The sequence below is a fragment of the Onychostruthus taczanowskii genome, unplaced genomic scaffold, assembly GCF_017590055.1.
Source record: "Onychostruthus taczanowskii isolate IOZ18803 unplaced genomic scaffold, ASM1759005v1 scaffold90, whole genome shotgun sequence".
Lineage (NCBI taxonomy): Eukaryota > Metazoa > Chordata > Aves > Passeriformes > Passeridae > Onychostruthus > Onychostruthus taczanowskii.
In genome coordinates, this window is record NW_024506994.1 from 2,180,014 (window position 1) to 2,205,183 (window position 25,170).

At 42.4% G+C, this 25,170-nt stretch overlaps 1 protein-coding gene across 1 annotated transcript in view; it reads right to left on the bottom strand.

Annotated features, from left to right (window-relative positions):
* The window catches only part of PKHD1 (PKHD1 ciliary IPT domain containing fibrocystin/polyductin), a 237,622-nt gene that overhangs the window by 161,275 nt on the left and 51,177 nt on the right, over positions 1–25,170 (bottom strand). Inside the window, exon 34 of the mRNA XM_041426139.1 lies at positions 20,253–20,403. Within this exon, the coding sequence (XP_041282073.1) occupies positions 20,253–20,403 (151 nt within the window). The remainder of the gene's footprint in view (positions 1–20,252; positions 20,404–25,170) is intronic.

Below are 25,170 nucleotides of genomic sequence, written 5' to 3' on the forward strand. Positions count from 1 at the left end.
ATTAAACAGATGAACATCAGCCAAATAATACAAGACCAAGAGCTGTTTATAACCACTTGTACTATCCTTGCATTACCACAGAGACAATAAATCCAAAGAATCTGTTTTAGGAGGAGAAAAGGGGGTTTGTTCAAGGAACACACTTTAAATTACCAGAGCACAGAGTGGGGTTAGAGGGAAGGCAGCTCTGTAGGGATTGAGGAAAGACATCAAACAATTTTGTTTGGTGACTCTTCTCTTGCAGTCCTGCACCTTTCTATAAGATGAAAGATCACCTCCTTAAGATCTTTGAGAGAAGAGGGTGTGGTCTAATGCAAGTTTAGTGAAACAGACACCTGCCCTAAACCACCAGTACATTTTCCTCAACTTTGTGAATCCCATGTGATTATCCTCCCTAATTTCTGGTAGAAAAGCACAGTGCAATCTCCAGCTGCAAGAGAATTCTTAAGATCCTTTCCAGAAGGGTGGTGGTGTTTATATCCAGTTCCACTTAAGCAACCCATGGTAAAATAACATCAGCTAATACACAAATTAATTGCACATCTCTCATTAAGCAGGGCTGGTGACAGAGTCACAACATCCTTCTATTTTTTTTTTTTTTTTCAGACAGGCAAAACTCTTTCTTTTTTCTATTTTTTCCCCTGCCTGGCACCCTGTATTTGACCTCTGGTGTTTAATTGAAATACTTCTCAGCCTGAAGAGTAGCAGCAGCTGCAGGTGCCAGGGCTGTGGCTGAGTGCCCACCCCACGTGGGCTTGGTGAATGAACCAGAAGGAACCTGCAGAGCCAGGGAAAGCTGTGTGTCAGCCACTGGTGCTGGGCATTTTCCTCCTGTGCTTTTTCCAGCTTCAGGAAAAATGGCAGGGAGCTGGAAAATCAAAATGGGACAAAGAAGAGCTGGCATTAAACAAACCCTGAGCTGTGAAGCTGAAGCTGGCCAGCAGCAGCTGCTGCAGTGGGGTGGCAGCTCCATGTTCTGGCTTCAGTGTGCACCAGAGTTGGAAAGATGATTTGGAGGAAAGAGAGCTTGTGAGACCACAACGTCTCTGCAGCCATCTGTGTCACTGTCAGAGCTCACATTTGAGCGTGGCCAATTTCAGCGAGAAATTAACAGGAGAAGCAAGACAACAAAGATGCTGCAATCCTGCAGGGTTTTTGACAATCAATAGATAAACTGGGGCTTGAGTCTCTCCTGGCTGTGTGTTTTATACAATGTAATGGGTTAAATAAATAATTATAACCTGAACTAAACACGTAAAATCATCCCCCAAACTGCTGCAGGATGTGCCCTCACATCACACATCCACAGGAAAGCCACACTGGCAACATTTCATATTTTCAATCCAGCACAGCAGATGGCATTAACCCAGTAGGGAGCCAAACCTGCAAAATATGGGCAGAAACCTCTGGAGGTGGGATATCACCAGCATTGGGAATCCCTAAAAAACCCCAGTTGCTCTTCCTGAGGCACCAAAGAACAGAAGGAGCTGGGAAGGGATCTGACCTGACAATTCAATGAATAGAGTCCTGCAAGTGCTTTCCAGCTCTGACATCCATTTGGAATGTGTCATGCACACAGGAAATTTTATTTGCTAAGGAAAGGTTTTTTTACCCAGAGGGAATTTGGGCACTGGAACAGGCTGCCCAAATCAGAGCCCCAAGCTGGATGGAGCTCAGAAGCATTGGGACAAACCTCTCAGGAACATGATGGGATTTTTGGGGTGTCCTGTGAGGGCCAAGAGCTGTACTCAATGATCCTTGCAGGTCCTTTCCCACTCAGAATATTCTGGGATTCTATGCACAACTCATATCAAGCCCAAACCTTGTGTAGCAGGCCCATAGCCTGTTATAACACAGGTTAATTTTGGAGAGGTATCAACTCCTTCCCAATCATATTTTCAAAATAATTATGTAAAAGTAAAATAACATTTTTGTAACATTCAATAAAATACACACAATCTCTTTGCAGTTCAGCACCTTACCTCCTTTCCTGCCTACTGCACCTTCTTTTTTCATTTTCCAGGCAGATTTCTTTCCATTTTATGTTTTTTAGCTCCTGCTGTTGTCAGCCAGGCTGGGATTGCCTTTTTGTCAGCCTTTGGGGACACATCTCAGGATCAGTTTGTCAGCTTGTGCCTGTGACTACCAGGGCTCAGAAACAGCAGCAACAACTGAATAAATAACAGTGAAAAACTTACATTCCCACCCAGGCTGGTAAAAAATTCAGACGGGAAGGATACCAAAATGCAAGGTTTGGGCTTCAAAGGGTTGAGAAACTCCTGTTTAGATACAGAATAGATCATTTGATCACGGTTTGGGATAACTTTGCAATTTCTTTAGTTAAGTGGGGTTTGTTAAGAGTACAAAAAAGGACTACAGTAACAATTACAGGCACAAAGATCTTTCAGCCTCTCATCAGAAAATGACTTTTAAAGCAAAACCAAGAAGCAGTGATGTAGTTAAACACAAACCCTGCTTCCTGCTGTGCTCACTATTCTCCCTTCTTTCCTAGATTTTAAGGATAAATTCTTTACTGTGAGGCCCTGGCACAGGTTTCCCAGAGGAGCTGTGGCTGCCCCATCCCTGGAAGTGTCCAAGGCCAGGCTGAATGGGGCTTGGAGCAATCAGGGATAGTGGAAGGTGTCCCTACTCATGACAGGCGTTTTGAAATAATATGTTCTTTGATGTCATGCCCAACCCAAGCCATTCCATGATTGCAGGCTGTGGGTTCCAGCTGAGAGTTGGAGAAACCTGGAAGCAGGAGAGTTTTCCCACCAACAGGGAAAACCCCTTTCCAGCCCCAGCAGGCATTTTTATCCTTTCCCCCGGACCCAGCTGACAGGATGCGGAGCACACCGAGGTTCCTGCAATCTTATAGCAGGAGAAAGTTTCCCCTGTCCCAGTGAGCACGTCCACAAATGAACAAAAGTTTGGAATGCTGTTCACACAGCAGAGATTGACACCCAGGAGAGCAGCCTTTCCTTGGTGCTGACAGATTGCCATTTAACCAGCGAGTGCGGAGAGCAAGTGTTCCTGTCCTCAGCCACCACGGAGAGACAAGGTTAACATTCCAAGTGATGGAGTGCAGCGCAGATTTCCCCACGCCACACACCCAGGACTCCACACCACATTTGAAAACACTTTAATTTCAGTGATGGATGCAGGGAGCTCACTTTCCAGGCTGTGAACTCTTAACAGCTCCTCGGTTTAATATATCAGGAAAAGATTTACACCCCCTCACCCAACTCCCATCCACCTGAAGGAAAGAAAAACGTATATTTGGAGGAGACAAAAGAGAAGGGGAGGTATTTTATTATACTAGATGTCTTTTACAAGGGAAGTATTTTCAGCCATCTGCTCTAATTATTCCTCCTGTATTGGCCACCATCTTCATGCAACAATAGAAATAATTATCTCCTCAAGGGCAGAAAAAAAATATTTACAGAAACAAACAAAAGTTGATTATCTTTAGCTCCTAGGGAAAAAAAAAAAGAAACAAGCTACTTCTTAATGAAGGAGCAATTAGGAAGGTGGGTAGAACATCTATAATTAAACTAGACAAATTGGTGCAGGCTCCTCCCTCCTACACATACTTGAAAGGGATGCAAATGCAAGTTATTTGCTACAGTCAGTAGAATTAACAAGCAAAATGCTGCCCAGTGCCCAAAGAAGCTGAACCTGTCTCTTGGCATCATTCCCTGTCTGTCCTGCTTGTCACACCTCTAACCATTTGCCAAATTAACTGGAAAATACTCACCACGACTGTAAAGCTATGGAATTTCAATTGGCATGGGGAGGACTTCCTCTGTATAACAGCATCCTCAAGACAAGTAAAGGATTCTCATCATCCTGTTCTTTAAGAACAGCCTCCTGCCTGCACTTCACCCCTCAGTGTAAAAGAAAGTGCTCTTTCTATATAAACCAAACCTAGAGGATTTTTGCAATTGCATTTTCAATCCCTGCAGTATCTAAGAATTTTGCTCACTGAGAGAATGAAGGCTTTGTGGGAAAGATGGAACGGGGCTGTCCCAAAGAGAACAGAAAATATGCTGTGCAACAAGTATAAAGCTAAAAAAAAAAAAATGTTGTCTCTACTAAGAGCAAAGCCTTATTTTATGGACAAATATATGGGTTTTGGCTTCAAAAAATAATTTAGTTGAATTTAAGTGTCTGTGTTATGAAGTCAATGAATGGCAAGACTGAAGTTGGTGAAGGAGCAGGCTGATCAGGGAAGTGGTGGGGTCATCAACCTGGAAGTGTTCAGAAAACACATATATGTGGCACTTGGGGACACAAGCTTGGTGGTGGCCCTGGCAGTGCTGGGGGAGTGGTTTGACCTGATGATCTTGGAGATCTTTCCCAGCATAAATTGTTCTATGATTTTTAAGACTGAATTTCCCACAGTTTCTCCAAGAAGTCTCAGGACAGAAGGTACCATCTAATGCTCATTACAGGTGCAAACACCAACCAGGAAAGAGCTGCAAACCAGCACACTGGGAACACTTATTTAGGCAAACCCTGCCCTGTCCATTCCAAAAAGGCCAATTTTCACCAAAAAAAAGAGAAAAATAATCACCAACCTCCCCCCCCCCCCCCGAAAAAAAAAAAAAAAAAAAAAAACCCCCCCCCCCCCCCCCCCCCAAAAAAAAAAAAAAAAACAACAAACCAAAACAATAAAAAAAAAACAAGCCAGAGATTAAGAATTACCAGTATTTGTAGTGTTTCTCTTGCACATCCAGCAATTCCAGAGAAGCTGCCTTCAAATATATAAGTAGCCTGTACTGAGTTTCTTAGGAAATCAGAGTGCCAAAGGAGTCTAGTGGATCCTACAATGTGCTCAGCAACACCATAAAGGACTTTTATCCACGTGCACATCACTACAGTGTTCCAAATTTGCCATTGATTGAGGCATTTCCAAGCTGGATGAGAGGGAGAAGAAAGTAAGAGAGAGAGAGGAGAAGCCCTGGAAAAGTTTGGAATGGAAAATATACTTCCATCCTCCCAGTGAAAGCACCACATTCACCTTTATCATTTTCATTTCATAGAATCATGGAATACCCAGAGTTGGAAGGGTCCCATAAGGATCATTGAGTCCAACTCCTGGCTATGCTCAGATGCCCCAAAAATCTCATCCATGGGTAATCTGAGCAGACACTGGTAACTAAACGGGGCAACAAAGGTAGAGAGATAATGGGACCATCTTCTTGTGGTTTGTGAAATAAATGTTTCCAAAAATGGCAGAAATTGTTGTGCTCAAATCACAAATCACTAAGGACGTAGCCTTAGACACATTAAAAAAACAACAAACAAATAAAAACAAACAAAAAACCAAACCAAAACAAAAGAACACTAGAAAAAAAAAAAAGAAAGAAAGAAAGAAAAAAAAAAGGAGAAGGCAAGATATCTAGAGAACTATATGCTGTGAAAAAAAGAATAATTTATGTCAAAAGACAATATTATCCCCAGGAAGACTGGAAGGAACTGTAGCTATGAATAAACCAAGGATGGAAATGAGCAGAATGCTTCTAAATATACCTGCATGGAGAGGCTGGAACAGGTTTCCAGAGAGAGTAGGAGTCCAGGCTCAGTTTTCCCTTATGATTTAGCATTCTTGACATGACAGCCTGGAACACAACCCAACAAACCATTTCCAAGGCCACAAGGTGATATTTTTATCACTGTCTGCATCATCTGCTGCTGTGTAACTTCACTTTACCCACTACTCCAGCTTTAAAATGCAGGTGGGGTTATCCCACCAGGTCCCTCTTTAATTTCTCCCAAAGCATTGGTACAGCAAGGACCAGGGCTGGGTTCATGGCTGGACATGTGATGCACTGTCCAATATCTTTATTTTAAACTGAGACTGCTTGTACCCTGAGTTAAAAAGAAATGATTATTTTTTCCCTTTTTCTTGTTTGTTTTAATTTTAGCTGTCCTGCAGAAATCTTTCTGACTTTTGCTGAGCTGCACAGGCACAAGAAGGGAAGAATCTGGCTGGGCATGTTCGCTATGGGACTGATGAATGACTCTAGTCTCTCCCAAACTATTAGAGGATAAATCTGTTTACACACAAAAAATTGACCTGGGCTGGTGAGGTGGGACTAGAACCAGGAAACTGGCACGTCCCAGAGGTAAAAATGCATTTGCAGCCAAGAGCATTAGTAACTCAAGACCATAAACAAGCCACAGCATCATTAATTACTCAGACAGGGGCAGCCACAGAAGCAGTGAGAAGACCCAAAAGCCAACTGTAAATAGTTCATCGAGCTGATTAGTTCAGGAAAAAAATGAGTGGGCAGTTTTAGAGGTCAGAGGCCATGGCACAAGTCAGTCTCAAGCCAGTTTGCAACTGGACAATGGCATGAGAAACAACTTCATTCCTGTTTAAAGAAAAAATCCTAAACAAAACCAGCAAAGCCACTTAAAAACCAACCACCAAAAAAAAAAAAAAAAAAAAAAAAAGGTTTATTCAGCAGGGGAGTAATCACTGCAATTTTGAAGCACAGAAGGTAAAGCTCCTTGCTCCAGAAGTATTTAATTAAGGACACAGAGGATTAGTTAAATCTAATGTTGCTTTTATAGGAAGGGTACTGAAAAGACATCACTGTTTTCAGGGGGCATAGCCCAGGTATAAATGAGCCATCTTTGTACACACAGGCAACAAAACACACCCAAATTAAATGTAAAATACCAAATAATGCAGGGATATGAACACTATTAATCCACTCCATAATTAAACAAATCATGAGAACTCTGGGAAGATCCCTGTCTCTTTACCACACTTACATGAGAACAAAGTGTTGTTCTTGGGTCTGTCAGGGTCATGGTGGGAGGACAAGCCTAAAATCAGAAATCTTAATTTCAAATATTAAAGAAAATGCCCTGGGAAACAGAGGAACTGTCTTGGAGCACAGGAAGAGCCTTGTTTCACAGAATGTGTGTTTTCTTGTAACTCCTTGTTAATTCACAAGGATCTTCACAATGTTCATTTACAGCATGATATTCAGAGACTGATTATTTATTATAGTGGAAACTATACTAGTGCAGAGTTTTAAGCCCAACTTGCTGAAAGTCCTCAGTGTAAACACATCGAGGAATTCAGTGCTGCCTTCCAGTTTAGACACAACAGGACTGGGTTTTCCTTTCCATAGCACTGTTAAAGGGCACACATCATTTATACATCTCTCTAAACCAGCCATTTCTCAAACTATGGAGGCTTCTGAGACAAATTAAAAGCAGCAATTTAATGGTAATGAGAAAATTACAGCACCAAGTTGTTTACACAAGCAGGATAACCAAGCCTGGTGACTGTGTCAGCCTTTGCACTGTGCAAATATTGTCTCCCAATTGAATGAGCTTGAGTTACACTCACTAATCTTAGAGCAAATATTGCAAATGCAAAGATTAGCTCAACAATTTGCTGACCACCTGCAGGAAAAGTAATCAAATTATGTCCTTATGTGTCAGCGAGCAGGATTTCTGAATGGATGCTACAGTAAATGGGGAGGGAGGAGTGAAGCTCATCCACCCAACAGTGCCAGGGAGAGCTGATGATGTTTTTTTGGATCAGGCAGGAAGACAAACAGAATCCCAGAGATGTTTGGGATGGAAGGCACCTCTGGAGATCATCTAGTCCTACCCCCTGCCAAGGCAGGATCACTCAGGGCAGGTATGGTTGTGTTTGAGGGTCTTAGGATGAGGGAAGAAATGAGAATCTTGATTCCATGTTTCAGAAGGCTGATTTATTATATTATGATATTATATTATATTATATTATATTATATTATATTATATTATATTATATTATAATGCTATACTAAAATTATACTAAAAAGAACAGGAAGAAAGGATCCATCAGAAGGTTGGAAAGGAATAGAAAGGAATGATAACAAAATCTTGTGGCTGTTCACAGCCTCGACAAAGGTAGCTGTCACTGGTCATCAAGTAAAAACAACTTCACATGCTGGGTAAACAATTCTCCAAATCACATTCTAAAGCAATAAAGCATGGAGAAGCTGAAGCTTCCCAGTTCCTCAGGAGAAAAGATCCTGGCAAAAGGATTTTTCATCAAATATGTCTGTGACAACACAGGAAAACCTCCAGGTGGGTTTGGAATGTCTCCAGAGAGGGAAATCCACACACTCCCTGAGCAGCTGATCCAGTGCTCTGACACCCTCAGCATAAAGAAGTTCTTCCTCAGTTTGAGGTGGAGCTCCTTGTGTTTTAGAGCCCCTTGCAGGAGTCCCAAGTCATCTGTGAAGGTCAGAGAACTGGTGTGGGATCCAGCCTTGGAGTTTTCCACAGCTCCCATGGAAACACAGGGAATACACAAACCATCTCCACAGCAAACCTGGCTTGCAGAGGGTTCAGAGTGATTTACCAGGCAAAGACTGAAAAGTGCTTGGAAGAGGGCAAACTGTGTTTAGGCTACAGCTTGGTCTGTCCTATGTATAAAATACAACAACCAGACAGCAAAACCATACAATCCAAGGACAAATGTTGATTCTGCCTTAATTGCATCCACATCTCTTCAGCCCAAGAGTCAGAGCCATTGATTATTACTGGGCATGACCATCTACCCAGGGCAGGATCTCATGCAGAGCAGCAGCATTCATAATTATCATTGCATCTCAGGGATGATTGCAGGTGTAATGAGGTGCAAAGGGGTTGGCCAGCAGCAGAGGCACAGTTACTTCTCAAAGGTTCATCATAAAATTGGAAAAGTTTTAGTTGGAAGCGTCCTTAAAGCTCATCCTGTTCCACTCCTTGCCAGGGGCAGGGACAACTTCCACCATCCCAGGTTGCTCCAAGCCCTGTCCAACCCAGCCTTGGACACTGCCAGGGACTTAGCACCGACAGATACTCTGGGAAACCTGTGCCAAAGCCTCACCACCCTTTAGCAAAGATTTTTTTTCACAATATCTAATTTAAAAAAACTTCTAGCTTAAGGCAATTACCCTTTGTCCTATTACTCCATGCCCTTGTGAAAGTTCCTCTCCAGCCCTCCTCTAAGCTTCCTTTAAATCTTGAAAGAATCATTTCCTCTCACATTATCCTACAGGGATGCAGGATTTGGAATTCCCAGCAGCCACCAAGACTTTACTGCTCCTGCAGAAGCTGTGGCAGTGACCAACAGTGCTGGTGTCTGACTTCTGCAATGGAAACAATCCTGCACCTGCCCCTCAGATAGAGAATCTCACCCTGCACAGCTGTTATTTCAGTAATGTGAGCTTTTGGAACAGCTCCTCCCAAGCTGCAAGCTTTCAGAACCCACTTTCAAACTCAGTGTCCTGTTTAGCTTTAGCACATCAACAACATGCTGCCCTCAGCCTATCTGTGAGCATTATCTGCTGCTCTAATGTATCGTGTACCGAGCCACAGCATCATTACAGGTAAGTGCTCAGGTTTAAATGCAAACATAATTGCATAATGTGGTACAGCCAGGAAGAATAATGCAGGAAATAGAGCCAGCTCCATCTGATAGTGCAATCTGACTGGAACGCTGGCCCTTCAGATCAAACGCGCAGCCCAGATGGGGCAACCAAGAATAAAAGTGCTTCGTGGTATCTTTATTGTCATCATCAAAAACACTTATCTGCCACAAAGGTAAAAAGGTGAAGATGGGACTGCTACAGAAAAGGTCACAGAAGCAACAGGGTAGCACCGGGTTGTGGGGGCAAGGACACTGTCACACCCCAGCAAAGGCCATCTTTGCCCTGCACTCCAAGCTGAATTTGCCAGTTCCTAATGGGAATCTGAGCACCGAGTGGCATTTAGAACACTAGGAACACCCATACCATTTTCCTTCACCAAAGGGTGTCTCTTTAACTGTGATAAATCCAGATAAAACCTCCCACCCTACCCCATAAGGAGCTGTAAAAAGAGGGAAGAACATTCCCAACACTAGACGCCTTCGAAATGAGAGCATGTCTGGAGCAGATATGTACACTTTAATACATTTATTTTATGTAGCTAAAATTAGAACTGATTCTCGATGGAACAGGGCTTCCATCTACTTAATTTTATTTTTTTTTTCAGTAGTTTGAGCTTGCAGTGGCACACGATAGATGATTTCAGGGGTGCAGACAGCCCCACAACAGAAGCCAGAAGGCAGCAGAAGTTAATTTAGTGCACTTTGAACCATTTGCCCTGAATGACAACTCCTCCTCTGAAGAGAACATCACACATGTCATGGGACAGTAACTGCTCTTGTCATTTCAGGAGATTTTAGCCCAAACTTCATTCAAATTAGACAAGATGAGAGCCTATCATGAGAAAGAACCTCCCCACCAACACACTGCCCTCTGAACTGAGAAGCCTTTGAGTTGAAAGCACAAACTGCTGCTGTTTGAGCTGTAAAGACATCCCTCTGTCTGTAACAGTGTCATGGTTTGACCCGGAAGTACGGTTTGAGTTGTAACAGCTCATCTTTGTTGGGAATACAGATCCCCTGCAATAATGCACTCCATGGCCTTTACTCTCTGCCTCCCACATGCACAAACTTCTCTGCCTGTAAATCATTTGGCAGGATATGAAACCCAGGGTCCTTCTACCCAAGGGTCCCTGCTGGCTCATCCTTACCCCAGTATCTGAATTCATACAAATGCTAAAGGATGCAGATGAGTGTTGAGTAATATTCCAAGGGTGAATTTTGTTTTGGAGAGAGTTGGATACCAGCCTAATGCGCACACAGACAAGAGGATGTAGGTAAAAGTGGAAATGCCAGCTATCAGCACCTGGAGAAACTCACCCAGAATTGTTACCCATGATACCTGTATTCAAATCCTTCATGTACCTAACCAGAAACTCCCTCCTCCAGACCTTAAACTGAGGACTGGCTTGGGGCCATGCCAGTGGACAGCATCTGCTGTCCTTTCAGCATGGAAAAAACTCAATTTCTATAACACTGTCTGGGCCATCTCAGCTTGGAAGACGCATTTTTAGCTCAGTGGCTCCATTCCCTGACTCACCCCAACAGGGTTCCCAAAAAGTCTCTGCAGACAACACTGACTGCCCAACTTCTTCTGAACCAATTCATTTCAGAGAATCATGTAATCACAGACTGGTTTGGGCAAGGGCCTTAAAGAGCATTTAGATCTATCTCTCTGCCAAAGGAAAAGACACCTTTGACTAGACCAGGTGGCTTCAAGCCCCATTCAATCTGGTTTTGAACACCTCTAGGGATGGAGTAGCCAAAGCTTCTCTAAGAACCTGTGCCAGGGTCTCCTCACCCTCCCGGGAAAGGATTTCTCCCAAATATCTTACCTAAATCTACCACAGAATGGTCTGTGCTGCCTTCCTGTGCCTGCTCTCCTGGGTTTACCGGTGAGCTCAGGGAAAACTCCCCTCAAGGCTGAAAGCAAAAATTACATCTTCTATCACCAAACACAGCTGAAGGAAGGAGGAAAAACTGCAAATAAATGAGAATTTGAGAATGAAAGAGCAAGACAGTGTGTGTGAAAGAGGGAGCACTGTGACCCCCAAGTGGGTGAAGCTGAGCCTGACCCTTGATCAGAATCCCAGACCCAGAGAAGATGTGTGAAAGCAGGAAAATAAATCAATAAGCAAAACAGCAATCTCTTTCCTCAATTTTATTTGAGGAAGTTCAAATTTACCCAGCTCCTCACAAACTGTCTTTGGCTAAAATCACCACTAACAAGCTCTGACATTTGAAATTTAACTGAATATGAGCTAACAGCTCCCAGCCCTCCACCACCCAGGGAGCTGACCGGGAATATTTTTTTTAAGTCATAGACGGGGCTAAACTGAGCTTTATTGAGAAGACCCAGCTTTCAGGGGCAAGTATTTATAGCACCCACTTCACCTGATGCTTCCCTGCCCTGGCAGTCTGCTTTTCTTCACGCAGAGCTCTCAGTCCCCTCCTCTCCTCCCCAGTGCAATTATTTGCTGATTTTTAGGAGGTCCCCTCACGATCCCTTAATGAAGTCCCTCGCTCTGCAGCAATTCACGAGGACAGATTGGACACGAGGGGCTTCCACTTAGGGAGTGCCAATCAGGGGTGGTACCCAGCATTTAGCAGCAGTTGTTAAGCCAGTCTATCACCCGGCTATTACAGGCTCATCACGAAAACAGCTTGCTTTTACTGGCAACTGCATCAAATTAACCCTTTCCTCAGAGACAGGGGGAAGCCTCGAGTACATTTATCATGACAAGGAGCTCTGGTTTTCCCTCCTGCTACAGCAGGTTTTTAAGTTATTAATAAATGCTCTCTGTACTGAAATCTCCCTACTTTAAATTTGTTTTTTCCTCTAGCTGTACACCTAGTTCACGTTTTTAGTCTATGCTAAATGTAATGATAGCATTAACAGTTACGAAATCAGGAAAAAAAAACTTTTAAAAATCCCTGAACAACAAATACTATTTGTCCTTTCTCTATTTCTCACTCTAAACTCTGTGCACTGAAGAAATCATGATGCAGGATGATTGTGTCTTCATCACTACCAGCGGTTTGCTACAAGACCAAATTTTCAGGCTTTTGTTATCCTCAGGATTGATTTCTTTTTTTTTTTTTTTTTTTTTTTTTTATTCCCAAAGAAGAAAATCATAACTGTGTTCCTCTCCCACACATTTTATCCAAGGCTTCTTGTCACTTCTTGTGGATGGGGTGGGACACCTGATCTGGCCTTCATGGCCAGGCACCAGACTCAGAATTTTAGCACTACATCCATGGCCCAACCACATCAAGAATCCCTTCAATGATCCCACTCTGGCCAAGACTATGCCACTGAAGTCTCCCAGATTTCAGTAGAGGTTCCCCCCACATGCCCAGTCCTTGCTGGGTGCTGAGCCAGACCCCAGAAATATTTGAGAAGGGGTTGTAGGTGAGCCAATGCCTCTGGTACACAGAAAACACAGTGTGGAACATCCAGCCCACAGTGCTGCTCTGGGTGGGACTGGGGAGGGGACACGAGTCAGAGGGTGACAGAGTCCTCTGTTAGTGACACAAGGGGCTGAAAGGCCACATCTTTATCCCAGGCCATGCCACACAAAGAACAAGACTGTGGAAGAGGTTTTATAGCGACTTCTGTGAGCCAGAGAGAAGTTTGATAAGAGGATCCATGTTTACCCCAAAATAATTTTCTACCAAGGTCATTGACATAGAAACCAAGAAGGAAAGAAGGATAAATAAGAGAAATCTACAACTGCCTGTTCCAGTGAGCATTTTGTTTGTCTTTCATGACCAATAACCTTATGAGTAACCTTATGAGTATTGTAAGAATGTATAAAAAGCATGCATGCTGTAATAAAAACTGTTTGAAGCTTTCTGAAAATGGAGTGTGCTGCTTTGTATTGCCTCCATCTCAACTATGACACAAGACCATCAGATATGTTAAGCCATGCTCCAATGCAGAACAAGCCTGGGCTAGGTGTGTCTCCAAGTTGCTCAGCTCTTTTCCCATTAAATTCAAGATGGGCAGCTGGAGAAGACACAAGGCTTCCTCCAATTTCATCCAAAACCTAAGGCTGGACATCCCAGCACAGTCACAGTCATCCAAAATTCCCACTCCCTTCCCCCAAGGAGACAAAGCCAGGTTGAAGAGGACTTTGAGACACCCAAACTGGTGGAAGGATCTACATCTTCTAAGCACCTTTCCAACCCAAACCATTCTGTGACACCAAGTCCCACAGATGGAGAGCCAAAGCCATGGTTCCAAACACAGACAATCCTTCCCCCTCCAAAATGCTGAATTGCTGAAGGAGTCAATTAGAGGTTCTGTCATAATTAAACAGAAAAGTGGCAGCAACACTCTGTGCAAGCACCTGGGAGCAAGAGGAGAGGACACGAGCCCACAGTCACTCAGGAGCTTCCCCACACCCTCCTGACCCATACTGGATCCTTCCTTTTGTACAGGAAGGGAAAGATTTGTTTTCTGTTCCTTGGAGCAGCACTTCCAAAATGGTGCTTTTCACCCCAAATCTGTTTCTATTAAAGCTTGGGAGCAGGGATAAATGGAAGTGGGAAAAGGAAAACAGCTCTCATTAAACTATGCAGTATTCAGTTCTGATTTCACACAGGTTTGTTTAAATGCATATGGAGAAGCTTTGAGGTGCTTTGGATTGCAGGGACTGGCATCTCGTCCTGGGGATTATGGCATTCCATCCTAGGTAATCCTGGGGATAGCTTCCAATGCACCTCTCAGTGCAGCTCTGTGAGTGGTGGCTTTCCTTCTCCTGGAAATTCAGGAAGTAATCTCCTCAGAGACATTAGAAAGATGGTGGGATTGAAAATAAAAAGCTTTTCACAATGTGGGGTGGAAAAGAGAAAGTTACAGTTCAGTCTTTCATTTTTCATCTGACAGCAGGAGAGGAAACAGTTAAACCTCAAATCAGGAAGCAAAAAGTTAAAGGAAAATAAAACACCATAAGCCCAACTCCTAAATTTCCCATTGCAGCCCAAGGCTGGACCCATTAAAAGGAAGGGGGGAAAAAAACAAAGAAAGGAAGAAAGAAAAAGGAAAAGGGGAGAAGGAGAAGGAAAAGGAAAAGAAGAAAAGAAAAGAAAAGAAAAGAAAAGAAAAGAAAAGAAAAGAAAAGAAAAGAAAAGAAAAGAAAAGAAAAGAAAAAGAAGCAATTTTGCTTATCCTTTCCTCACACACCTAGCAGACCCTTTTTTCCTATTATTTATTTATTTAATTAATTACCTTCCCCTTCCAGAGCAAGGCCCTTATTTTCTCATTTAGTCCAACAGAGATTGTCCTCCTGGAATGACCTTTTTTTTTTTTTTTTCTTTCTCTCTCTCTTCCTCTCCTCCTTTCCTTCTTCCTCCCCCCTTCCCCCCTGCTGCCTCCAGGCCATTGCCCTCGTGCCAGTAACTAGATAACACACTCTATCAGAGATTTTTTTAAAAAATCATTGCAAAGGCACTGGGGCTGATAGTGGCATCAATCCTTGCCTGACATGGGCTCGGGTCAACCATTTATCTCTTCACATTGCCTGTGGTTACTGGGGAGCCCATCTTGGTTCTCTACAAGTTAACAACCTTGCAGATGGTACCTCTCTGCTCCAGCAGTCTGCACACCCCAAGACTGGGTTTGTGGGGTTTTTTGTAATCAGTTTTTGCTGTTTTTTGTTTTTTTGGGGTTTTTTTTATGGACTGTTCCGCTTCTTTTCTGTGAGGGTCTGGTGCGTTTTATTGCACTCCTCACCTCCTTCTGAAAATAACACTGTGACCAAGATATCAAGTTAAGAAAACAGGGAATTTGGAAATCCAAGGGTGGGCTTGCTGGGCTGTTAAAAGTGGATATTTATGAAAATACACACAAAATAATGTAGAAGATTTCGTCTAGTTCAACTCCTGATGTCCCATCCTGTGTGACATGGGTATTTTTGGCTGGTTGCACTGCCAAAGGACCCAGGAGCTCTACTCACAGCCCACAACAACATAAAGTCAGGTTCTATCAGGATACTTGCTAATAAATCCAATTAAACTATTCCCAAACCTCAGCAAGTTGTGATCCCCATGGCCAGATAATGGGTTCTGGGTTTGCACTCTCTAAATGGATACACAGGAATTAAATATCTATTGCACCATAATTCTTCTTCAAGTGGAGAAGAGAGTAAAACAGAACAGTCATTTTATTAGCCCATTCCAAACAAATTCCATATCAAACTGGAATCTGCTCTGTTCCTTCCCCATTCCTGGCAGTGTTCAAGTCCAGGCTGGATGGGGCTTGGAGCAGCCTGGTTCAGTGGAAGGTGTCCCTGCCCATGGCAGGGGGATTGGGACTAGATGATGTTTTAAAGATCCTTTCCAACCCAAACCTTTCTGTGACTCTATGATCCCTGCCCTGCCTAACTACCCCTCAGCCTGCTGTGGTGGTTTCCCTCACGGACTGCCAAGTCTGAGCCCTTCACCCTCAAAAATGCCCCCATCAAACATCCACACAACACGAGGACAGCTCTAAAATGAGAGCAAAAGGGAAGAGTCACTTCCCATCACTTGTAACCCTCACAGATGGAGAACATGCCCAAGAGCTGTCCCTGCCCATGGCAGGGGGTTGGAATGAGATGATCTTTAATGTCCCTTCCAACCCAAACCAGTCTGTGACCTCGCATCAGTCCTGCTGTGAGTAGTAAAGTAGCAGTTCTTCATGCCCAGAGTGTCCTGGACCTCCAGGGACCCTTCCATGCCCCCGAAAGCCACCTGGGTTTTGCCACCTTTGCAAACCACCAAACATCTCCACCAGTCAAAACCATTTCATTGCTTCCCTCACCTCCAAATACTTTGGATGGTAAGCAGGGAGAAAAAAGCTAAATAAAGAAGGAAAGGAATGATTCTAAGGTCTGCATAGGAATCCAAGGGATTTGAAGATCTAGTCCTGTTTATATTAAGTGGAAGCTGAACAGAAAGGATTTCTGAGGTGACTGTACACATAGCAGACACAGATTTGTGGGAGTTTATATTTTTTTCTTTCACGAGAAGTGAACAAAGCAATTATCCCTGTATCAGTCACCAAGCTAAGAACTCACAGATCCTCAATAATCTAAGCCACCCCTTAAATCCCAAGACCTGTTAAAAACAAACTCAAGGCAGCACAGCACACCCAGGCAGAGCCATAATCCAGCACGGCATTTTTATCTGGCAAGTTATTTTTTATTAACCTCCTACCCCTCAACAGGGACCCCTTGAGGGTTGGGTTGCAGGGAATTCACTGGGATACCAGTTCAGCTTCCCTAGGGCTGACTTAATACGTGCCATCGGCCCTCTGCCAAATATTCCATCAGCCGTGTGGGCCAGCAGAGGAGGGGGAGTGGGAGCAGGGAAGAGCTGCTCCAGCAGCATGTTTGCATCATGATTAGGTCTGGTTCAGCGATCTGGAATAATAATGGGAAGACTCACTAAGCATAATGTGTTCAGAGCCATCCCAGCCTGGTCAAATCCTCCCACGAGCATCCTCTTCTTGTGTTTTTGGGGTGTTTTGCACATCTCATCAGTGTCACCAGAGCTGACGTCTCATTATGCAGCCAAGGTGGAAGTGGACAGGTACTGAGTGAGCATTAGAACTTTTCTTTTCCCTTTTATTATTTAATTCATGTCTTCCCATTATCCAGTGCATTCTTGAAGCTGTGAACTAATTAAGTCCTGTGGGATATACAATCAGTGCTGGGTTTTTTTTTTTTGCCCTCCCTCTCTTTTCAGTAGGCTAAATTGCATTATATACTGAAATAAAAATAATTGTGCAACTCTTCCTAGATAATAACAGAGCAAGTTACAAACACTAATGATGTTGAATGCAACAGTGGGGCAGAGGCCTGCTGCTTATTTCTTGTGACCTAATTAAGTCATACAGGGCAAAATACTTCAAACACAAAGTGAGGCAAGAGCTTAAATCAGTTTCTAATGAAAATCATAAGAATTAATCTCTGGGGAGGTGGTGGGACACAGACCAGACATCATGAAAAAGCCAAATTGAACTGAAATTTCATGAAGTCTGCTGTGAAAATCACAGATCTCCAGGTAGCCCCTTGAAACGCCATGAAATTCTGGGAGTCCTCTAGATTCAGATCTGAGCCCATCCCTGACTCTAACCATGCACCCAGTGTTTCTGGAGGTTTTTCCAACATTTAAGATTCTGTGTTTCATGCAAGCAACAGCTCAGAGACCAGAGTTGAAAGGACAAAAACTTAGTGATGGATTTTGCAGCACCTACCAGAAAATGCAGTTGTTTAAATAATACAACTGGTGAAAAAATACCCTAAAAACTGTGTCATAAAATAATGGGCATATCATAGAATATTCTGAGTTTCCAGAAACCCACAAGGATCATCAAGGGCAGCTCCTGGCTCTGCAGAGAACAGCCCCAAGAACCCTAATCTGTGCCTAAGAATGTTGTCCAAATGTTGCTTGAACTCTGGCAGGTTTGGTGATGTCACCATTTGTATTCTCAGGCTCAAGTTCCCAGAACCAATATTTTACATTTCATTTATTTATTATTCTCTGCTCTCAAGCAAGGCTGTTCTCTCTTGTTGCCAGTGCCCATTCATTCTGTGCCATAAGCCTCTGTCAGCCTTTCTGCATTTTCACTTCCAATGCCATCCTGGAGCTAATTCTGCTCTACCATCATCACCAAATCACCTCTGAGCCAACCCTCCCACAGCACCCAGCTGGGCTGAGTTCTTGGCCTGAGCACCACTGAGCAGTGTAGCTGTGCTGAGAACAGGATCATCATGCCCCTTTTTTATGGAATGCTTTGAGATCCTTGCATGAGCATGCAAGAGAAGTGCCAGATGTTATAATAAAGAGATGCAGCCCCATTACTTGTACACAGAGTTGTGCTGCCTGCTAATAGCACCATTATCCTAAGGCACGTGGTGCTATTAATGCATTTCACTGCTTAGTGCTGAACCTGGGGACCATTTTTTCCACGGGAAAGGTAAGGCCAGTTCACATGACATGATTTAAACCTCCACAGTGAAGCATGCATGCGCTGCACCAGGTCGTAAATCTTAACGGGATGCTGTCAGCCAGAAAGGGACCAAAATTGAAGCCATTTATCTGAACTCCCCACCCATCCACCTCTGCTCACCCAAGCCAGTTTTGGGAAGAGGGATAAAATGATTCTGAATACCCACTGGGTTCATTAAGCAGCAGCAAATCCCAGATCTAAAGTGCTGCTCTTTTCATCCTGCTCTGAATGAATTTGTTCATTCAGGACACTTAGGACTTCCTTGGTTTTCCCTACTCTGGGCAGAAAAACCGCAGCAGGAGCAAACCTCACAGCTTCCTCCTCTTCTTGCTCCCACCTGAGTCACAAGACAAGCTGTCATCCTGCCATTACTGAGGCTGCAGGAGCTGTGGCACACCCCAGATCACAGACAGCAGAGGGGAATACCCCTCTGTGCTGCATCTGAGCATCTGGGACTCAAGAGATGCTCTTATCCCATTTGGAAATGAAAACAGGAACGTAAGGAGGAGTCACCAGTTGGTCTCATGCTTGCCTGGGCACTTCCCTTCACTTCTGCAGTAGCCAACAATCAATTTTTGAGGGTTGTATTTCTCCTTAGCTAACATAACTAACCATAACTAAACAAGGCTGATGAGCAAATGAACCTTAATAGGTAAATTCTACATCTGACATTCCTTCACAGACCAAGTACAGGCTTAACAGAAGCAAGGAATTATAATTTGGGATACTCCACTGCAATAGTAATATTCATGTAAGGTAGGTTTGCAAGTATTCAGAGACTCCTAAATATAGAATAGATCAGATATATAAAACTAAATACAGAATTCAACACTAGAAATGTGCCAAAATTACTCTGCCAGGACAATGCAGCTCCTTTTTGGGATGGCAAAGTAAATGTAAAGTCCTTAAACACAGGAAATCTCTTTGCAGATAGAGTTTAAAATTAATATGGTAGCTTTAACTTTGATGTTGAGCAAATTAACTTCATTTTCCTAAACTGTGCTAAAAGACTGTGTGAAAAGTTTACTTAAAAGATTAAAAATAGCATTTGGTTTTTATCCTGAGTCAGGTGTGTAACTATACCCACTCACATGTTCCCGTATTCAGGAGGTCACCACCACATCTCAGGAGCTGCTCCATTAGGAAAGGAGAATGAAAAAGGGATAATTGGTGTTCAACAAATATCCAACTCCTCTAAATTTCTTCTTACAGGTGGATAAACACCTCCTCTACGAAACTGTGAGGACTCTAACAGGACATTTCAGGTTAGCAATGACATTTTATGTATCAAGTTTTAAAATTTATGCTGGTTCAGGATTATAGCTTTTTTTTAACTCTTTTGGTCTTCTTTTCTTGCAATACCCACAGATAGCACTGGGAAGACCGTCCCATTTCCCTTCAGCTACTGAAAAGCAGCAAAAATCAAATATAACCAGGACTGCACTAAATGCTAAGTCTCTGCCAGAGAGCTGAAACTGTACCTCATGGCTAAGATTCCTGCTCAACAGAAAATAACACTTTTATAAGAAAATTGAATTTATATTAAAAAAAAAAAAGGAGAGAGTGTTAAAAAATACATAGATTGCTCAGAAAATAAGGTAAAGCTCATTTATGTCTCATAAAATCCGTGATTAGCCATAGTTAACCATTAATTCAGCTGTGCTGCATTAGAACTGCTATTCAAAGTTGGAAAGCATTTAATATTATATATTGCTGCTGCTCAGCCTAAATTGTTTTTTTTCTTGCCCCCCTTTAAATGTACACAATATTACAAATTTAATTTTAAGCTGTTTGAATCAGTCTGTAAAAAAGATTTGATTATACCTGAGTGTTCTGGCCCCAGTTTTTCCATATCTCAGTAATCTTGGCAGTAATTGGCTGATTAGCTCCCTCACACTCCATCTCTGCCTCAGTTTCCATGGTAATGTTACAGGAGCTATTATAGATGAGAACTTCATCTCTTTCCACTTTAGGGCTGAAACGAGAAGGGAGGTTAAATGGGGTGTCATCAATCTTAATGAAATGCAATTATTTTTACTCTTATTAATCATTGAAAGCCATTAGCTTGTGGCAACTCCTGGCCACCATTTGTCAAACTTTGCAAATTTCGGTAATTTTGTTTCCATTCTTTTATTGTTTATTTGTTTTTCCCCCCTTTATCTGCACACACTCAGGATGAAAACACATGCAGTAAATATCTCTCAGTGATGCTTTTCTCCTTCCCCAAACCATCACAAACGAATGCTGATCTAGACCAAGGCAGGCAGATAAGTGCAGACAACAGGGAGGGAATCAGCAGCGTTGGGAGCAAAGATGGACTCCTACAAGGAGTAGGGTTGGTTTGTGTCTCCCCCCTCCCCATCTTACTCACACTTAGCAATGGGGAATGAATAACTTGCAACTCCCCTAGGGCAAGGGGAGAAATTGGAAAAACCACACAACTGGCTAACTGGTCCCTAATTCCAACTGTGAAAAAATGAGCTCATTTAGGGGTTCCAATTCCTGCTACCCAGCTGATTGCAATGATGCTTTGTTGCTAACATTGGAACATTAACTTAGTAAATTAATTAAACTTACTTAACAGCCCAGACTAAGCAGATTCGATATATGTGCCAGTTATACCAGCAGACATTTGCTCTAAAGCCTCCCCTTGCACAGGGGGAAGAAGAAATAGAAAACATGGTGGGAGAGAAACATTTTTTTCCCTTGGTTTTGCTGCTGACAGTCGCTGATTTTGGTAGTGCTTCATTGTGGAGAGCTATAGAATTCAACATATAGTTTAGTGGTGAGCAAAATGTGGTGCAGGGTTAATGGCTGGACTTGATGATCCCAGAGGTCTTTTCCAACCTAATTCTGTGACTCTTGGCCATTGCTACTTCTTCCTCTCCTCCCCACCCCACCATCAGATTCACACAGGCAAGTTGTAGGAAGCTGAGGAGAAAGGAGAGTTACAGCAAGATCAACACAACAACCAGCAATACAGGAATTACTGTAATTACTGTAATTAAAGCCAAAAATGGCTTTTCTGAATAGCTAAGAAAGGACAGAGTTCACAGTGTGAACTCAACAAAACAGAGGATTAAGATTTTAAGAGACCTTCGGGTTCCTGAAAATCCCATATAACAGGGTTTTCTGGGTTTACAACCATGGAATGGTTTGGACTGGAAGGACCTGAAAGACCATCGAGTTCCATCCCCCTGCCATGGGCAGGGACACCTTCCACCTTCCACCTCCCACCTCCCATCCAGCCAGGTCTTGGACACTTCCAGGGATCCAGGGACAGCCACAGCTTCTCTGGGCACCCTGTGCCAGGGCCTCACCACCCTCAAAGGGAAGAATTCCTTCCTAATAACTCTCAAATATCTACTTTCTGTCAGTTTGAAGCCATTCCCCTGTGGCTCCAGGCCCTTGTCCAAAGTCCCTTTCCAAATCTCATAGAGTCCCTTTAGGCATCGGAAGGTGTTCTAAGTTCTCCCTGCAGCTTCCTCTTCTCCAGGCTGAGCAATCCAAGTTTTCCCAGCCTTTCCTCACAGCAGAACTGCTCCACCCCTCTGATCATCATCCTGCTTCCTCTGGACTCCCTCCAACATCTCCAAATCCCTCCTGTGCTGGGGACCCCAAAGCTGGACACTGTTCCAGGTGGGTTTCATGAGAGAGGAGTAGAGGGGGTGAAGCACCTCCTTTGCCCAAAGCTCTCCCAAAATTGACCCAGTTGGAAAGCGAGGACTCAGAGCTTTGTTGGGAAGGTGATGATCAGAGTGGTTTGATGACCCTGGAGATTTAAAACTTCCCTGCTGGATGCAGCAGCTCACTCTGCAAACAAAGCCTTGCTCTGACCTGCATTTAGGGGCTGTTTGTTTTGTTACACTTATTCAGGGTTAAAGTGGTAAAGGAATCAGCCACATTAGAAACCACAACAATACTAAAATAAAAACCAAAAAAACCCAAACCAAACCAACAAAAAAAAAAAAAAAAAAAAAAACCCCAAACAAAACAAAAAAAAAAAAAAAAAAAAAAAAAACCCACAAAACAAAAAAAAACCTTTGAACCCTTTTAACAGCAAATTTTTGTTTTTATTTTTATGTTTAAATAAACTTTTCCCTCTGTTGTATCAATAATCAAAAGCCAGCCTTGGGGAGCTGTGCTTGCTCTTGATAGCAACACTTTGAGAATTGATCTTGTCCTGTGCAATAATTCAGTGGACTGGGCTATCTTTCAAGACTACAAAGTACTTTTTAAAGCTCCAAGAAAAAACGGCATATTTTAAATAGCCAACAATTTTAAAGGCAGAAGAGGGTGGCCATCAGCTGGATGCAGGGCATGGACACAATTTCCCAAACATTCAAGTCAATACAAGGACCTTTGAGTGGTTTTCACAGGTTTTTTGCAAAACATAAATACACTTTGCTTGTAAGAAGAACCAGTTCCTTTCTGTCCTCATGCAAGCACATTCTGAAACACTCTTAACAAATTGCAGTGTTTAAAGGAAATGCAAGAAAAGGAGTGAATTATTAAGTGGAATTCAGGAATGTACCTTGATACAAGTGTTGTTAACGGTAAAACTTAAAACTCTTTTAAGGAACATGCTTTTGCCATTATGAGCTGATAAAGGATGGGCTGTGGTACAGACTACATAAAGAAAATATTTATTTAAACCACTGAAAAACATTGTTCAAGTTGCTGCCCCAATCCTGGAAGTGTCCAAGGCCAGGTTGGATGGGGCTTGGAGCAAGCTGGGATAGTGGAAGGTGTCCCTGCCCGTGGCAGGGATGGAATAAGATGAGATTTAAGGTCCTTTCAAACCCAAACTATTCTGTGATGCTATAAAATTAGTAAGCAAAACAGGAGCAATTCAATGTGCACTTAAGCCAGGAATTGCTTCAGTGGTTTTGTCCCCATCCTGGGACAAATGTCTTAACCTTGAGCATTTGCACAGAACTAAAATTCATATATATGTATTATTATTTACTATTACTAATTAAAACAATCAATATGTATTATTTCAGGAATCCTCAAAGTAGTTCTTTTCTGTGGAAATATTTAAATTTTTTAAGATTTTCCTACAAATTCCATTAATACTTTAAAATTAAATATTTTTTCTGAACTGAAATATGGAAAACAGTTTTCAGAAATTCTGAAATAAGTTAATGTGTATGATGCAAACCTCTCAATTTTTTCTTTCTGTTTCTTTTAAGACTTCTCAAATCAGGAAACTTTTTAAAACAAAAAACCTTTGCCCCTACTTCCCTTTAGCAAGAAATAAACTTCCCTTTAAATGAGAAATAAACACACTAGAAAAAAATATGAGCCCAAGTTTTAATTTCCAACTAAAAGATAAGCATGACCACAATAGGGTGAAAAGTTAACACAATAAGAAAGAGGCTGAACAAGTGGGGAAAATGGAAAAATAGTAGGTAAAAAAAGTTGATTGATGTGATTCAGAAATCTCTCCCTGATAGGATTTCCAGGAGGAATAATAAACCCTATCTCTGGAGCATTCACAGTGAAATTAGACTAAAAACCACAGTGAAAACAATAAGCAAACAGTCAGCAAAAGGACTTTGTGACTTTCTGCACAGTGGCAGCCCAAACTAAGAAAAGGAGAAAGAAAAAAAATGATCATATGATAGTATTATTATTATTATTTATTTATTATTTATTATAATTATAACATTGAAGATGCATTTTTTTATCAAAGAAGAGCTGATCACAATTTTGATATCCAGGGAAAAAGAAGCAAAAAAAGAAATACATATGGGGTTGTCCTGTGCCTCTCAAGTTTGTTGATTCTCTGGACTGGCGTTACACTGATGTGAGGAAAAGCAAAGCAAAGTTCAACCAGACAAGGCAAGGCTCTGGAGTTTCTTGATTTGAAACAAGTCATTCTGGGAGCAGTAAAACTGATTCAATTATTTCAATTTCTTTTTTTTTTTTTCCTTCTAAGTCTCCTTTTGTTTTCTTCAAAATATCTGTCCTCCCATCTCCTGGGGTGTTACAGGATATTACCAAAGCACGGGGTGGCTTTGGACAGTTGTACAGATCAGGGCAGAATTCTGCCCTCTGTCTCCTCAGCAGGAAAATAATTTCTTTCTGCCTAACACCGATTTTATCAAAACTGGGAAGAATTTTCTTGAAGTCCAGGCCTGATGAAATCTAGACCAAATTTAAAAATCTGGTAAGGAAGTGACAGACCCACAGAGAGGGTGTTTCAACTGTGTAAACTTTTTTTTGTTAATTAATTTTAGTTGGAAACTTCTATTTTTATATTTTTAAACAAGTTTAAAAATTTGTGGAATTCATGTCTTTCTATCTTTGTACAGTAAATGCCAGTTGGGTTTTTTTCCCCCCCTCAATTCAGGGTATCCAGAGCTCCCTCTGGTGAATCAACCCCAGGTATGATGCAAGATCAGGTCAGGATGAGGAACAAATCTCTGCAACTTCACTGAAATACCTGGACCGTGGCAAGATACAGCAGCCAGAAGTTTGTTCACCAGGTACAGCAGGTCATGGGCAGTGAATTACAATGCTGTCCTAATTCTGTATTTAACTAAATAACATCTGGCAAATTTTGTTCAACTTGTTCCAGTATCTAAAGGGGAGTTACAAGAAGCCTGGAGAGGAACATTTCACAAGGGCATGGAGTGATAGGACAAGGGGGAGTGGCTCCAAATTGAAGGAGGGGAGATTTAGATTAAAGATTAGGTGGAAATTCCACCCTGTGAGGGTGGGGAGGCCCTGGCAC